At 40.4% G+C, this 18,197-nt stretch overlaps 1 protein-coding gene across 4 annotated transcripts in view; it reads left to right on the top strand.

Annotated features, from left to right (window-relative positions):
• Window positions 1-17,495, top strand: part of LOC145325924 (polycomb protein suz12-like) — a 47,458-nt gene extending 29,963 nt beyond the window's left edge. The window contains exons 20-26 of one of the 4 annotated variants that reach the window (XR_013881679.1): window positions 7,320-7,385; window positions 11,010-11,126; window positions 11,953-12,059; window positions 15,400-15,464; window positions 16,066-16,118; window positions 16,682-16,850; window positions 17,033-17,495. Coding sequence is in view for 2 of the 4 variants with exons in the window: in XM_080168935.1 (XP_080025061.1) it covers window positions 7,320-7,385; window positions 11,010-11,126; window positions 11,953-12,059; window positions 15,400-15,464; window positions 16,066-16,118; window positions 16,682-16,787 (514 nt within the window). In the remaining 2 variants the exon portion in view is untranslated. Of the gene's footprint in view, window positions 1-7,319; window positions 7,386-11,009; window positions 11,127-11,952; window positions 12,060-15,399; window positions 15,465-16,065; window positions 16,119-16,681 lie in introns of all 4 variants that reach the window. The other 3 variants (XR_013881678.1, XM_080168935.1, XM_080168934.1) reach the window with 3 other exon arrangements.
• The last annotated feature ends 702 nt before the right edge of the window (window positions 17,496-18,197 follow it).

The raw sequence follows: 18,197 nt of genomic DNA, 5'->3' as shown, positions 1-18,197 counted from the left end.
TACCAGAACTTGGTGTCAGCGTGTTTCAATCGAGCCTTACAGAAACTAGCCTATTCTACCTCTGATTGGACCCTTTGGCAAGTAAGGGGACAATCAGCCGCCAACTGACCCGTGAGACGGCCTTTTTAGGTCGAATTTCCATCATTTTGAACGCAATATGTGGGCCTCTGGCCTATGGCAAGCAGATTTAGCCTGCTAAAAGCGCCAGTTAAGACGCTTTTTCCGTGTCGTGTAGGAGTAGCGCTAGGTGCGCAGCCACGGCAATCGGATAATTTAGCTCAGACGGCTACAGAACTGAGTCTAAATTGGCAAGTGTAGCTGGGACAAGCCCCAGGACACCCAGGCCAAACCTACGAGACAGACAGCTGGGTGCTGGTCTCCCTAAGAAGGCAATGTGTGGCTGCGAAGCTTCAGCACACAAGTAAGCCCTACCACTGCGACGGATAGCAGATTTTGAGCCACAGGCACGGCAGGACGGGACATTCCCTGCCGCTGCCTCCCAGGATTCGAACCCGAGGCGCTGCAGGACGGGCCATTCCCTGCCGCCATTTTCGGGATTCGAACCAGCGGCGCTGTAGGACGGGTCATTCCCTACCGCCGTCACCCCTCTGAACCTTGCAGGACGGACATTCCCTGCTGCCAGTGCTTCCAGAATCACACCTAGAGCTCCTAGTGATAACAACACATAAGTGTGTATAAATGTCAACCAAGTGATAAAAATAAATATAAAATTGTTGACCAAGTGATAATTAATAAGCTCTAGTGATTCGAAGCTACAGTCTAAGCCACCATGGTAAGCTATACCACCATAGCTGCGGTGCGGCCACCACCAAAGTTTCTGCCAACCCCAGCCGAACGAGAGGCCCCCTTGTCTCAAGGGCAGGACCTCCACTTCCCCTGCCATGTCAGGGTGAGGTTTCCTACTCCTGACCCTGCCCAGCATGTACAGGTTGATGCCATGATTGATTCTGGCAACCGTGTACCAGGGTCTGCTGTAATTTCTGAGCACCTCATGCACGCAATGGGAGTGCAACGCATGTTGATTCCGGACAACACCCAGATCCTGACTGCTAATGAGGAAGGCCAGCCCCTCCAGGTAATCGGAAAATTAAAAGAGTTATATATGGCAGTCTCACACACTCTTATACTCCATCTATACCACGTGACTGTGGTCCGGAATCTCTCACACCCTCTGAACCTAGGAGGGTATTTTCTCAAGGAGTTCGGAACTAGGCTCTGTTTCGACATGCAACCACCTTGCTTGTGGGTGCGTGGGGAGTTTATCCCACTCCGTGGCGTCCCCATTGACCGGGAGACAGCCGAGAGAGAGCTAAGCTATGAGGGGCCTCTGCCAGGCCCCCTGCCTGAGCAGCCGCGTGTGGTTGAGAAAGGCACACACTGGGTGGACGCTGAGCTCAACGCACACAAGGGAGCTAACCTGCTAGCCATGGGGTTGCCCCCAGTGCCCAAGGTGCCAAGGGAGAGCCTGCCAACAACGTTTCCTGAGATTGCCAGCCCTCCAGAACCAATCTTCTCCGCCGACACCTTTATCAACGGCCAGCCGTGTCCACCTGGCCCCCTCTACCTGGGACCTCCAGCCAGTCCACCAGCCAAGCCCGAGTCCAGACCCGTCAAGTCGCGGTCTGATGTACCCGGAGCCACACTCAACTCTCAGGCCCCAGCCTCTCCCGGCGCCGTGCCCGTCAAGTCGCGGCCGGACGCCCACGGAGCCAAAGCTGGACCCAGCACTTTGGCCTCTCCCAGCGCCGAGCCCGTCAAATCGTGGCCGGACGCCCCCGGAGCCACACCTGGCTCCGACACGTCAGCCCCTCCAGAAGCCGAGCCCGTCAAGTCGCGGCCGGTGGGTCCCGGAGCCAAAGCTGACCCCGCACCAGCCACGTATAGGCTAAGCGCTGTCACTCCAACTGATGGCCAGCCACCCCAGCTCCGCACAGCCAAGCGGGTGGTCCTGCCTGGCCGCGGGGTTATGGCGGTCCCTGTTGAGCTAGTAGGCCATCCCACCAAGGATGCCATTCAACTAGCTGCCCCAGAACAGAGGTTTGGGGAGGATCTTGTTATTCCAGAGGGCCTGTATGCCCACAGGCCTGGCTCTGCCACTGTGTTTAGAGTATTGGTGGTCAATGAGGGGGAGGTGCCCCTCTTGCTGGATGCTGGCCTCCCAGTGGCAGGGGAGCTGGTCAAACCTGACATTTTAGAGGTCTCTGATACGCCTCCCCCGCGTCTCCACTCGTTCCAAGAACCTGCTGAGCCTATAGACATGCAGGAGTTGTGGGAGGCCCTGGAGATGGAAGACAATGAGTTCCTACGCAAGGACCCCTTGCTCAAGAAGGAGGTCTGGACTATGTTGTCAGAGTACAGGGACGTCTTCTCCAATTCTACCCCCGGCTGCACAGATGTGGTTGAGTTGCAGCTGCGCCTCAAGCCAGGGACCCAGCCGATCCGCCAGAGATTTAGGGATCTGAACCCGCGGCAAGAGGCTGAACTGGAGAAACAACTGGACACCTGGCTACAGGAGGGAGTTATAGAGCCGTCAGACTCCGCCTGGAGCAGCCCCCTGGTGCCCATCAAGAAGAAGGACGGGAGCACCCGCTGGGCCGTTGACTACAGAGCCCTCAACAAGTGTCTGGAGCTGGACAGCTACCCCCTGCCTAGGATCCAGCAGTTGGTGGAACAAGCTGGCGGGCACCGTGTCTACAGTGCTCTAGACGCGGTGGCCGCATACTACACCATCCGTGTGTCCGAGGACAGCCGGCCCTGCACCGCCTTCACCACCCCCAGGGGCTTGTATCAATGGAAAAGGATGCCCTTTGGCCTGGCGACGGCACCGTCTGTCTATTCCAGGTTTATTGCAGGGGTCCTAAACCCACTAGGCACAGCCAACCTCCAGTCATACCTTGACGACGTCCTGACCTTCCACCAGGATACCTGGGCCCACCTGGCCAGGCTCCGAGAGGTCTTGGAAGCCCACCGTAGGGGAGGGATCCGCCTCAAGCCAGCCAAGACCAAGTTGTTCCGATCCAAGGTGGATTACCTGGGCCACACCCTCAGCCGTGAGGGGATAGCCATGCAAGAGGACTATATTGACCGTATCTTGGACTGGCCAGCCCCTAGCACCCCCAAGGATTTGCTGGCGTTGCTGGGGTTCTTTGGATACTACCGCCTGTTCATCCCAGAGTATGCAGACCTCACCTACGAGATGAATCGGCAGAAGACGGCCAAGGCCCTAACCTGGACGCCTGAGATGGAAGCCCAGCTGCTGCAACTCAAGGACAAGTTCCGCAAGGCCCCCATCCGAGCGCCGCCCAGGTTTGATTTGCCAGCGGTGTTCCAGCTCACCACCGATTTCAGCAGCCGCGCCATCTCTGCCATACTGAGTCAATGCCAGGAGGGCAAGGAGAGGCTGATTGCCGCCGTGGGGCGCAAGACAACCGACCCTGAGACGCGCTACCCGTCCTGGAAGGGAGAGATGGCCGCCATCATGTATGGGATCCGAAAATTCCACGGCATCTTGTCCTACCGCAGCTTCCAGATCAACACTGATTCCTCTGCCTTGCTACAGATGAAATCACTGAACACATCCACAGGGATGGTGGCCCGCTGGCAGGAGGAGCTAGCGGCCTTAGACTTTACCGTCTGCCACAGGCCTGGCACCCAGAATACCAACGCCGACGCCCTCAGCCGCCGGGAAGATGACAACATGCCAACGGCTAGCGCCGAAGAATTAGCAGAGCAGGCTGAGTATATCCACAACCTTTGCCAGCTAGGGGAGGCCGCAGCTAGCCGGCCTCCTGCCGCCCGACTGGATTCAGCTAGAGTATTGGAGGCCCAGACACAGGACCCCCTCCTGCTCCGTGTCCGCCAATGGGTGGCTGATGGCAAAGCCCCAACCAAGGCTGAGCTGCGTGGCAAGGAACGAGACGAGCAGCAGTACGCCAGCCGCTTCCCAGCCCTGGGGCTTGACGAGCACGGCTGCCTCACCACCACTGACCAGACTCTGACAGGAGAGAGGACAAGATACCTGCTGCCTTCGGCCCTCCAGCAGGACGCGTTCTTTCTAGCCCATGGGACCCCCATGGCTGGGCACTTTGGGATGGACGCAACTATCGCCCGCGTTGCCATGCACTTCTGGTGGCCCAACCTGGCCCGTGACGTCCGCCTGATGGTACAAACCTGCCCTGAGTGTGTCCAGAAAGTTACCAAGGAGAGGCTGAAGCAGGGGATCCACGTGCCCTCCCGCCAAGGGTATCCACAGCAAGTCCTATTCATCGACCTGGTGGGGCCACTGCCAGAGACCCCAGCTGGGAACCGCTACATCCTCACCTGCCAAGATGGATTCAGCCGGTTTGTCAGCCTCTACGCCATCCCCAACAAGCGCACCCTCACGGTGGCTGAAGCCCTGTTGCACCGCCACCTGGCCACGTTTGGATGCCCCCTGAAGATCCATTCCGACAATGGAATGGAATTTACCGGCCAGGTATTCCAGGAACTGGCCTCCAGGCTTGAGATTGGCCTGACACATCCACCACCCTACAACCCGCAGTCCAACCGAGTGGAGAGGTTTCATAGGACGCTCAACACAGGCATGCGCCTGTTCCTAGACAGAGACGATAACAACTGGGAGCCACACCTGCCTGCCATCGCCTTTGCCTACAACACCAAGGCCTGCAGATCCACTGGCGTGACCCCGTTCCTGGCCTTCTTTGGGAGAGAGGCCAAACTTCCGGTGGACATGGTGCTACGGCTGCCAGAGACCGAATATGCTTCAGTTCCAGCCAACGTCCAAGCTCTCTTGCAGCGCTACTATGCAGTGTATGATGCCATCCAGCAGAAGGAGGAGGGAGCCATCAGGAGGAGCGCGGCAGCTTACGAAGGCACGGCCAAGTATGAGGTTGGAGACTTGGTCTGGTACCTGGCCCCCCGCCTGGTGCCAGGGAAGGCAGCCAAGATTACCAAGAGATGGACTGGCCCCTGGAAAGTAGTGAGGAAAGCTACAGAAGTCCATTATGTCATTAAACCTGCCTCTCCCGTAGCCAGGATCTCAGAAGTTACCGCGCATGTAGGCCGACTGCGCAAATACACTGGAGATGTGACTGCCCACCAGATCCCAGAAGACATCCAAGTTGACATGGACGGCGACGAGGATGCCACCGAGCTGCCAGTTGGAGCGGCGGCGCCCGCAGCTAGCAACCCAGGAGAGCTCCCAGTGCACCAGCCAGCCGCAGCCGCCCCACAGCCTAGCGGCCAAGATCGTGACCCAGTGGAGGAGAACCTGCAGGAGCAGCCCAACGAACCACCGCCGCCGCCGCCCGCTCCAGAGCCACTCAGAGATGCCATCTGGAACCCTGACGCGGACATGGAGAACCTGCCAGCCAGCAGCGAGCCTGTAGGAGAAGAGCCAGCCACTGCGATGGAAGAGGCCGCCCCAGAAGAAGAAGAAGAAGCCATGTGCCCCCTGCTGATGACAGCCATCCCCATCCGGGTAGGAGCTAGGAGACCAAGCAACCTGAATCAAGCAGGCGCCCCCATGGAGTTCTATGCACCCTTTGCCATCACCATTCCACCCCTAGGAACCACCAGAGTCTGCCTAGGCCTCCGTGTCCAGCTACCAGCCGCGACAGAACTGATCCTGCAGACGAGGCAAAATTTCCAGCGGCGAGGCTTGGCCGTCGCCAACCCACGCCTAGAAGCCAACCAGGAGCTGACAATGCTGATCACCAACCACAGTCAGACCGAGCAACGAGTGTCCCAGGGAGCCTGTGTAGCCCGAGCTGTCCTCCATCGAGCTGTGCCCCAAGAACTGCCTGTCCGGCGCAGGCATAGGCTGTCGTATCCCCAGGTTCAAGGCCTGGTGGCTCAGGAGCCACGCAACCCTTGAAGGGGAGGTTGTGGTAATACGACACCCAGACGGACAGGCCGTTTACAGAGTTGCTTCGCTGTGACTTATGATAACAAACCCCCCGCACTAATCCTATTATATCACCATCCATCTCATGACCGCTGTTGACCCCGCACCCAGCGGTCAAACTAGCCTGCCTAAATGTGGGGAGGGGACTCAAACATGCAACTATCACGAGTCCCTCACGCGCTTATATAATCGGGAGGCGTTGCCTCCCCTTTTACCACCGCTGCCCCCACAGCCTGTCTACCGTCGGGCGCTAAGCCCTAGCGCCCCACACCCCCTTCAAACCTAACCATTGTCATATTTTGTTGTATATATATAGTAAACATAACTTGTAAATATTATTCAGTTTAAATATATAATTTCTGTATGATTGAATCCTGCTTGTTTGTTGGGTAGAATACTTAAAGGCTAGGGCTCGTTGAATCCGAACTCGTTACCCCGTGGGCCGAGAACGCTCGGCTTACCAGAAATCTTTATAGGTAATAAGTTTATAAATTATGCTTAATTTACATTTTATATCATAATTGGATGTAACTTACTTAAAATAAACCATATCTATAATACAAAGAAGAACGATGTCTCGCTAACCGCTGAACCGATCAGGTTCTTCTTTACAGGGTAGCTTCCCATAGGTTTATAACTATTTTCTCGGAGGGTGGGACACCCCCAACCCTCCCAAAATTTATCATTAAAAAATTAATTTTCCATGTATTCAATCTAAAACGAACTTTTAACTCTGGAAATAAAGAAATAAGGATTTAGTAAATTACATATGACAAATCCTTATCCTCTTATATAAAGTAGTAAGCTGTTTTAGTGTGTAGCGAAGAATCTCGCTAACCGCTGAACCGATATGGTTCACCTTTACTTCTAATAGGTTCGATTGGTTAGTTTATTAAGTTATGTGTTTTAACGTTTCGGAAGGGGGTAATTCTGTGTATTATCATTGGGGATGTACAATAAGAGATATAAGTTTTCCGGAATTTTAATGTAGGGAGGAGATTTGAAATCTGCATCAAATTTTAAGGATTTTTTATAAAATTCGTTTTTTGTATAATTCTTTATCTAAAAGCGGAAATACATTTTAAGTTAATTAATTTTGACCAATAGGATAGGTGGATTTTAAACTACCTGCGCTCTGATTGGTTGAATGATGTACGACATCCAATCAGAGCGCAGATTTTTTAAATCCACCAATCACAGATGCCAAAATTAATTAACTTAATTTGTATTTCCGCTTTTAGATAAAGAATTATACAAAAAACGAATTTTATAAAAAATCCTTAAAATTTGATGCAGATTTCAAATCTCCTCCCTACATTAAAATTCCGGAAAACTTATATCTCTTAATGTACAATAATGTATCGGTCTTTGTTAATTTATTTTTCTTGTTTAGCACGACAGCCCTGCCAATCCCACCACATGCCATAATTAACAACCAGGATTTGGACGAAGAAGACAGGTAAACTTTTTAGTAGCGAAGCTACTCTATAATTCGAAATGTCCGTCCGTCTGGGACAGAAAGGGGGAAACGTGATTTTCTCGGCTCCTATAAAAGATAGAGAGCTGAAATTTTTAGGGATTGATTATATAAACAGTCTACAAATTTTCACCAAGTTTCATTAAGATTCGTCAGTTGGTTGGGTGCTAGATCGATTCCTACTTTTCTAAGTTTTCATGATTATCTCAACTCCTATTCAACATAGACGGCTGAAATTTTCAGGGATTGAATACTTTCATATTTTGTATACTTTTATTAAGTTTTATGGAGATTTGCTTATTGGTTGGGGTGCTAGTTCGATTCCTAGATTTTTAGGTTTTCATGATTTTCTTTACTCTTATCTGAGATTAACGGCTGATACTTTTAAGGATTAAATAAGTTCACAATTTACTTATTCCCACAAAGTTTTATTAAGAATTGCTAATTTGCTGAGGTGCTAGATCGATTCCTAGATTTTCACGTTATAAATCATACACGGTTTCGTGGTTTTTTAGTTAAGTGTTTTTTTATTGAACTGCAATAAAGTTATTTTTTTCCAGATATCCATCCATATTTTTGAGCTTCGCTACTTATGGATGTTGTCATCCTTGTTTCAGTAAAGGTTAATATCCGGTGGATTAGAACCGATTCTCAGCCGTACTAAAAAATCATAATTCATAATTACATATGTCTGTATCTCTGTCTGTCTGTCCTGTATTAACAATGTTTAGAGGAAAATCATGATTTTCTTTGATGTTAATGATGATAGATGTATGAAATTATTGTGCTTATTCCCTTCCTTTTCTGTAGGTACAAAATAGGAAAACGATGACTTTATATGATTACTAGCGGCTACGCCCCCTAGAGGCCTCTAGGGGCACTTGAGGAGGAGAGAGTCGAATGTAATATTTTCGGGGTTTTTTCTTTCATTTTTTTGGGGGGGTTGGGGTTGTTCCACCCCCCAAGAAAATATTTATAAACCTTCCCGGGACCTACGAGAAACTACCCTGTTAAGGAGAACCCGATCGGTTCAGCGGTTAGCGAGATCCTTCGGTACAGACACACAAACACACAGATATCCTGTTACTTTAGTATAAGGATATATATATTTTTTACGGCAGGATGTTTGTCTGTCTGTATGTATGACGTGTCTTATTTACGGGTTGACTGATATATCTCTCCTTTATTTCTAAAACTTCTTATTGGTTTCGAGACTTGACTCAATTAAGAAAAAGGGGGGGGGGGGGGGTTAATGCAACCATCTCGTAATCAATGATTAAAAGGCACTTACAATTCGAATTTCGATCTGAAATTTTGCATGAATAATCCTTAGTAGTTCTAGTTTCCCTGAATCGAACAAAAAGTTGGAAAAGTAACGGCTGGCGGCTCAGCCGTTTTGCCATTTTTTGGATATCTTAAAAGCAAATTATTCACGAAACCTATTTCCACTACATTTTTTGGCTCAAAAACCTTATCAAACGGTTAAAGCCGGTAGCTGTTGGTACTAGAAATATAAAAAATGGTTATTGTTATCATTTAACGTGAATTAAACCAAAAATATGTTTTAAAAAGTTGATTACTACGTAATTAATGATGAATTTGCCCTGAAAATATGCAAAAAAAAAAACGGCTAAACGGCTGAGCCGCCAGCCGTTTCATTTTTTAACTTTTTGTTCGATTTAGGAAAATAGACCTACCAAGGATTACTCATGAAAAATTTCAGATTGAAATTCGAATTCTAATTTAATCATTGAAATCAATTTAATCATTGATTACGAAATGGATGCATTCAACCCCCCCCCCCCCCCCCCTTTAAGTGGATGGTTAATCTCCCTCCCCAAGTCTTTCAAACTGTCCTCAGAGCCTTTAGTGGCAGATCTCCTTTTTTAATTTAGAAAAGTAATAACAAAATCAAGTATAAATATTTCCAATAGAGTTCTTAAGGTTTGAAAAAATTTGTGATATTAGCCATAATAATTAAGGTCGTCGTTGCATATTTAATCATTAAAAACTAAAAAGAAAATCTTATTTGATTGTGTTTTCGCTCCGTTTTGTGTGAAATGGGACTACGAACGCGTGCAAGTAAAGTTAAGCACCTTTCAGCAGTTATGTACTTGCTTTCTGTTCATGGCAAAATGAAAGAAAAGGTCTTCCATAATCTTGATCATTTACCACTCACACATCTCATTATATCATGGCCTCATAATCTCAATTAAAGTTAGAATTACAGACCATGTAATTGCGAATACATGAATTAATAATCAATAGTACCTAAACTTTGATTAGGTACCTACATAATAATAGGCAAATGATTTTTATATTAAAAATCGCATCAATAATTAAATAATCAACTCAAACTTTTAATCAAAAGAAAGAAAGATTAAATAATGACATTTTTTCTACTGAATCTTTTTGCTAGAAAAGAAAAATAGAATTTTCATAAAAAACTTCTCAAAATTAAGCATTTTCTCCAGCGGAAAAATACTCGGGCTTACATCTAGACATTCTTAGATAAAAAAAGCGAAGCACTGAAACGGTAGGACAAACGGACATTAACACTTGTGTAGTGTCAGAACTGAATAATCATGATATAAATGTATAAGAGTCGAAGCAAAATTATAAGTAAATTTGTTGAAAAACTACTTGATTCAGAATAAAGTTTATGGACATACTTACATTTTTAGGACTTGATTATAGAGTTGCTTCGCTTATTACATTATACTTTGTTGTCCCAGGAATCAATATACCAAAAATCAGATCAATCGGATGATTAGATCACATAAAAATTTGTTGCTAAAAAAGTAAAAAAATGAACATGTTTAAAATGGACGTACGGACATTTTGGTGATGATTATAGAGTTGCTACGTTTTCTAAATCGTACCTTACTATTAAAGGAATTACCATGCAAAATTTTAAATCGATAAGACAATTCTAACATGCCTAAATTAACGAAAAAAGCTATCCGTTATGGACGGACGTACGGACGGACCTATCCTAATTATAGAAAAGATTCGCTTTTAAAAATTGAAAATGTGTAACATCAAGTTGTGATTATAAATCATCAAATTTTTAACACAAAAGTATACTTTTTCGATTAAAAATGTATATCAGTAAAAGAGTTGGTAAATTGTAATAATGTAAACAGTTTGATTTGATTAATGATCTTTCTTACTTTACAGTATTTTATTTTGCACATTGAACTCAACAAAACCTTCGATGATACTTCCTCAAAAAACTTTTCGTAAAAAACTATAGTGAAACTTTTTATTTTACGTTGATATACCTATATTAACAACATAAACCTTTTCATATTTTACAACAAAAAAATAATCAAAATCACTGGTAAACGGTGCTTAAAATTCCTTGCTTTCGTTCGTGCATAGTCGAGTCCCCTTTCGCTTTTTGTTGCATGTTGATATTATGAGTAGGGTTGTAAATAGGGTTGGGCAAAATATTCGGTCATTTTCAATAACCGGCTTTACCAGATATCCGGCTAATTTATAATGCCGGATATCCGATAATTTGCCAGATATCCGGCTCAACCCTAGTTGTAAAGTGTTGGTTTAACCAATAATATGATAATTGTTTACCTAACCATCTTCTAGGCCGGACCCCGAGTGGCTACAGTTAAAGACTAGCAAGATGATTGACGACTTCACTGACGTCAACCTTGGAGAGAAAGAGTTCATGAAAATTTGGAATCACCATGTTCAAAAATACACGTAAGCCTAATTGTTATTCATTTTGTAAAAAAGTAATGTGCATTTTTTTACTTTTTCTACCACTTAAACATTGTTAGGTATTTTTGAGAGCTCTAAAATGATAGTCTACGTAATTAATTTCTGTCTTTCATTTATTACTGTTGTGATTTTTGGACTTGATGTTGTTGCCTAATCTTATTACTCAATTACCTATTACCTAATGTTTGGCGGGATTCTCCTTCAAGTGATCATCTTAAGATATTTGGTTAAGTAACAGACAACCAACCCAGAGATTACACATCCTTTGTCTGGATGTCCTAACTGTGTATGGTAATGATTTGCGCCTGTTCATGGGCCAAGGCATTTTACTATTAGTGTAACGTACCATCCATAGCAGCAGTAGAGGTACAATTGTTAACGTCTTTTGTATGACGCGTTTTGATACAGACTCGAACCCGATACCTCCACAAAAGACACGCTATAATTTAAGTTAATGTCGCGGGTTTTTCAATAGACGCAAGTTTTTATAACAACTAATCTTGTCAAAGAAATTGTTCTGTTTTTAGTAGGGTTGGGCCGGATACTGTTTTGGCCGGATATCCGGCTGATTTCTTATGCTGGATATCCGGTATCCGGCCGGATATATGGCCAACGCCGAATATCCGGCAAATTGACGGTTTTCCGGCCGCATATGATATCTGGCATTATAAATCAGCCGGATATCCGGTATCCAGATAGTTTCAATATCCGGCCGGAAAATGGCCGGATATCAGGCAAAATCGGATATCCGGCCCAACTCTAGTTTTCATAACAACCAATCTTGATAAAGAAATTGTTCTGTTTTTAGATATGTTGGAGATTGTCAAATGCCGCAAGCCCTGAAAATGTTTATTGACGAGAGAGCCCATCAAGTTATACAGAAAGGACTGTACAGAAACTTTATTCTACATCTAGGTAGGTCACGGTTGGTTTTTTATTAAATGAATAAGTTAGGGTACAATGTTTGGCACTTTCGATATAAGTAAATGATAATAACAAAGCCACAGAATACAATAATACCTTCAGAAAAATCGATAAAAATAGTTTTCATACTAAAGGGATAGTTCTACGAAGTGTATTTAAAGAGTTAAGGTACTTAGAGTAGTGAACTTTTATATGTCTTAGTAGAATATATTAGGCATTGGATAGATATGATTATATGTTAAAGAATTTTTAACATTGACCAGACCAAACTTTTTTTATTTGACAATATCTAAAAAAGTTAAAGTGATTTGCCACATAAATTACATGAGAATTGTCTATTTTTTTCCAAATATGTATAGCCAAAACACCAATAACAGAGAATCTTTTTCCACATATTTCACAAGAGTTATAAAAAAATTGGACAGGGGTTCCCCTTGGGACAAGTTACCTAAAAAACATAAAAAATAACGTCTGGTTCATTATAGGACAGGTTTTCTATAGATTCTTTTTAAAAAAATAAAGAAAACCGTCTGGTTTACTTACAATATACACATTATCTCACGCGGAAATACCAACTAACCATACAACATATATATATATATATAAAGACCATTCTCATGTAATTTATGTTGCAAATCACTAACTTTTTAAGATATTGTCAAATAAAAAAAGGTCGGTCAGGTCAATGTTAAAATTCTTTATCACAATCATATCTATCCAATGCCTAATATATTCTACTAAGACATATAAAAAGATCACTACTCTAAGTACCATACTAAATATTTTATTGGTCATTCTTTGTTGTTATGTGTTCATTAACTAGTATATGCTATCTAAAGTTGTATTTATGACAAAAAAGTTTTTGCCATATATAACATGCAACGAAGTTGAAAATAAAAATGACAAAACTCATTTTTTAAGGAAAATCCCTGGTCAAATCTTTTAATTTTTATCAATAACTTTATATTATGCACTACTACGTTATTTAAAATAGAAAAAACTTACAGTTCACTATTTTTTTTTAAATGCACTTCGTGAAACTATCCCTTTTGGTTTTTTATATTTTTTTCTAAAATGTCATGACAGAAGATGTAAAATGTCGTTTTAGTTTTTTGAAAGGATTAATCTTCTCTGAAATCTAAATTATCAAAATATTTTTTTTGGTAAATGATTATACGATATATGTCAAACATTTTATCAAAAAGAAATATTTAAAATTGTGAAGTAGAAACCTGAATAATTTTTCTTGTGGAAATAGCTTTCTGCAAATGTTGATAAACATATGTCTGCTAGCATTAAGATGTTTGTACTGCCAATACACGTTGGGTTTTATATAAATAATTTTTTTTAAATGTTCTTTTTTTTACCTCGTATACCAATAACGCAAATTTGCTATCAGGAATTTAGGAACATTAAAAAAATCATTTTTTGTTTATGATTAAAAATTTTTTTCTATTTCTATCATTTCAGTTTATGTGACACGGCTACGCAAATTCTCTCTTTTTTAACTAACTTTCCGAATACTATACCTAAAGCATTTGAATTAACAAAGGATATGCTAATATTTTTACCATTCAAGTTTATTTAATATTCTAATAAATAGCGCAACCCTCCAAGTTATGGCTACTTTTCATGAACATATGATCTAAAGAATAAGCTCTGACGCAATATCATATAAGGATATTATAATATTCATTAAAAAAAATTTTATTTTTGCATATATGTTACATTTTACAGTGTTTTGTGGCTCAAAAGAAAGACAATTAAAATTTATTTCATATTATATAGTTTAAATTGCATAAGATAACCTAGAAATAGTAAAAAAGTCCCTTTCTTTTTTTGTCGTAAAACAGAAATTAACAAAGATTTTTATTAAAAAACACCTTAGTGTAAAAATTAAAAATTTTAAATATGGTCACAAAAAGATTCAATTAGTTTATTAAATGTTTCATTTTGAGCAAATGACGATTAATCTCTATTACAAAGAATAAAGTGTAAAAAGTTATTCTCGTTTTAATTTTAAGCAACTTAAAATGCATTTTAATACCTTTTAATGATTTATTTTTTAAAACATCATTTTATAAAATGTTATTGATTTTTAAAGTTATATATTAGAATGTTTTTAAATTTTGTTAACATTTTGTTTTAAATGTAGAAAATTGGTAATTCTAAACATTCAAAAAATGATTTTATTAAATTTTCATCACTTAAATTGCATGTTTGATGAAATTTTCAACTGATAATTCAAGAAAAGTTGTTTAAGTTTTATTATATTTTACTTTGAAATGTTAAAAAATATTATTATTGCCAAAAATATGGAAGTTATACTTTCCTCAAAAAAAGACCTAAAACATGCAAATTAACACGTGTAATGAGATTTTTTTTCTTTCAGGTTTAATTTTAAGTAATTATTGATATTTTTTGTAAAAAGGATTTTATATAAAAAGTTTTAAAACTCGAGTTATGTAGTGGTTCTAAAAAAGGTTGCAAATTTATGCAATTTTCTTGCAAAAAAAATTTTCTAGGATTTTAAAAATAGCAAAGGGTGTTATTAGACGTACTTACAGATACAATTGCTAAGTCATTTTGGCCAAACACTAAAATAAAGTTTTGACATCTGAGGGTCTAACCGTGAGGTTTATATTTCAAAGGGGACTATTCACGGACAAGACCAAGTGATTCTATTTCTAGACCTTCCAGTATTAATCCTTAGTAGTTTTTTACCTAGTGAATATACTAGGTTTATGTTTAATATTTGGTTTATTGACTAAAATTTTTTAGTTTCACCATGGTTTTACATCTTTGAAATTATAATCATTTTTTTTTTAAATTATCAAATGTCTAGTTGAATTCAAACTGCTCTTTCAAAAGCTTTGACACAAAAGTTAGTAGTATTTCGATAGAAAATGTATGTTTAGAAAAAAGGTTGGTAACTTGTAATATTGTAAACAGTTTAATTAAAGTACTTTTGCAATTTACAGCATTTGATACTTTTTTGCCGTGTTATTTTATTTTGTCCTTTGAACTCAACAAGGCATTTGATGATATTGCACAAAAAATACTTTTAGTCGACAAAACAAATGATAAACATAAACCTAATATATTCACTAAAAAAATACTAAGGGCCAATGCTGGAAGGTGCTTAGAATCTTTTGATCTCGTTCGTGCATTGCATAGTCCCGTTTTATTGGTTCATTATTCAGCTAAAGAAACTGCAAATTTTGTGCATCATCATTGGGGATGAACAACAATTTATAATCCATTGTCTTTCCCTTCAGATCCCTGAAAAGAAAAATATTGTTTTTTTCTATAATAATAATTTCTATTTTAGTGAATCTATACGAGTTTGGAGTCGTGGGACCTTCTCATATTTTTACTGCCATCGCAAGGCTTCAGGTTGACAACTTTATTTTTTTTTTTATTTGAATTTCAAAACTATGCCATTTTTGTTAAAAGCAAAGATTCCTTTTTTATTTCCAAATAAGTTAAAAAGTTCTTAAATAAACAAATTCTGAAGAAATAATATTTTGTTGCTATTTTTATATCAAGTGCATTTATGACGTCACGCAAATTAAACATCATTTAAATCTATATGTATAGTGTGGTTTTATGAAGAACTTTATTAAAGCAAAGGAAAAAGTAGGTTGCGGGTAAAAGGTGTGTGTTTTAAGGCATAAAAATAGTAGTAGAACGATAATATTCACTAAATATGTGTATTTCTTATTGAAAAGAACTATAGACAAAATTTCTATAATTTTTTTCGTTATACTACTGTTTTTAACTTAAAACTCACAATCTTTACGGATTTTACCCGCAACCTACTTTTCCCTTTTTAAAGAATTTAAAATGTGAATATTTATTTTTCGAGCGTGAGCTACTAAGCGATGGTATTTTTAAACTTAATTTATCTCGGTTCAGTGGTTGTTTAATAAGTGTTGCAGTACGACCTTTCGGTTCAGTGCTTATATCAGGATTAATTAAAACCTTATTGTTTTAGAGTGTAATGAGAAACAAGGGATTGCAGTACGACCTCTGCTGGTCAGGACTCAGGTAATTTTTGTTTTTAAAAAGCATGACAACAATTATAAGGATGCTTTATAACATTATATCTTGTTGTAATAGGAATCAGTATTCCAAAAATCACAATAATGGGAATATGACAAAAAAATGTTGTCAAAAAGGTTAAAAATCAATAGGTGTGTATTGATTGTTGTTGCTGTGCTTTCTAAATCGTTCCTAGCTACCACAGGAATCACCATGCAAAGTTTGAATGGGAAAATTTTATCATGCTTAAATTAATGATAGGAGCTGTTCCTCACACAGTTTTCCATATCTATTGCGTTTTTTTTTGGCTGATTTCCTTAGCGTCCAAAAGGCGAAGGGAAGTAAAAGAGATAATACGAAAATTAACTTAAATGGACCGGATATATCAGCATTAAAAATCAGCCGGATATCCGGTATCGTGATAGTTTCATTATCCGGTATCCTGCCGGATATTGAAAATGGCCCGATATCCGGCCCAACCTTAATAAAAAAATAATGGTGCAACATCCAAGTAATAATATATCAATTGTTGCAGTTTTGACCAACCAACCAAACTTTTGTAATTTCAGGAAAAGATTTGCTGGCTCCAGCAACGGAACAGGAAGCTGCACGGAGGATGCCAACAACAGAGGAGCTAGAAATGATTTCTCTGGCATTTTTAAGAAATATAATTAAAGGGATTGTCCATTAACTAGTTAGTTTAACTAATTAGTGATGTTAATCTTTAATTATCGCATCGTATTTTAGACACTAGCTTCCCGTGGATAATAATACTAAAAATTGTAACATAATTTTCAGTTTTGTTAGACCCGAGAGGCCTTAGGCCCAGTTTATCAAAACTGGTATTAATATTAAGATTTTTATTTTATTATTCGTAATATATTGTCTATAATGCGATACGATACATGTTTTGTTTACAGTATGGCTAAGTAGAACCGGTACTAATCCCGCGGAAATTAATCGATTTCGAAGCCATACTGAAAGAAGTCTAAAAATCGTTGACGACCACGTATACAATTGAAAAAATCAGGCAGAAATTTATTGAATCAGAACTATGGCTTCATGGTGCTATAAATATCTACTTCCTTGCCTCAGAAAGAACTAAAAAACATCATTTTTTAGGGTTTATTGTCCAATTTGTAGAGGTTTTTTTGAGATTTTCTCAGGCTAGGAACGAGATATTTTGAAACGGACACCCATTCACAAATAGCTATACAATTGTATGCGTGGTCGCCACTGGCTTTTGGACTATTATAATTTGAGTGCAAGTTCACGCTTAGGTCTCAGATAAAAATGTCCAAAATCGACCCACCCTAAATTGTTTATTCTCTAAAAATTGAAATCAGATATTGTTTATTGTATTGGAATAAAAATTAAACAAAACTTGATATTTATACTTAACAAGGATGACAACATCCATTAGTAGCAAAGCTCAAAAATTATGGATTAACATTTAGAAAAAACAAGGATGACAACATCCATAAAAGCGAAGCTCTGAAATGGAAGGACAAACGAACATTAACACTTGTAGATTGTCAGAACTGAATTAGCAGAATATTAATGCATCAGTACAAACAATATATTAAGAAAATTTGTTGCAAAACTGCATAAATAGATGATACTGTTTAAGGACATACTTACATTTTTGGGACTTGTTTATAGATATGCTTCGCTTATAACATTGTACCTTGTTGTAATAGGAATCAGTTTTCAAAAAATCAGAAGAATCGGATTATTTTAACATACAAAAATTTGTTGTCAAAAAAGTTAAAAATAGACGTACGGACATTCTAGTATTGTTTATAGAGTTGCTTCGCTTTTTAAATTGTACCTAACTTCTATAGGAATCATCATGCAAAGTTTGGAATCGATAGGACAATTCTAACCTGTTTAAATTAACGAAAAGAGCTAAGTCTCTGTGACGGACGGACGGACCGACCCTAATTATAGAAAAGCTTCGCTTTTAATAAACTATAGAGAAGTGTCATACAAAATAAACATTAAACTTTTTTAAAATTAAATCACGAAACCTTTTAAATTTTATAACGTGAATATCAAGGAATCGATCTAGCACCGCAACCAATA

Source organism: Acartia tonsa, chromosome 8, assembly GCF_053477335.1.
Source record: "Acartia tonsa isolate MP-2025a chromosome 8, ASM5347733v1, whole genome shotgun sequence".
Classification (NCBI taxonomy): Eukaryota; Metazoa; Arthropoda; class Copepoda; order Calanoida; family Acartiidae; genus Acartia; species Acartia tonsa.
This window is presented reverse-complemented; position numbering and strand designations above follow the sequence as displayed.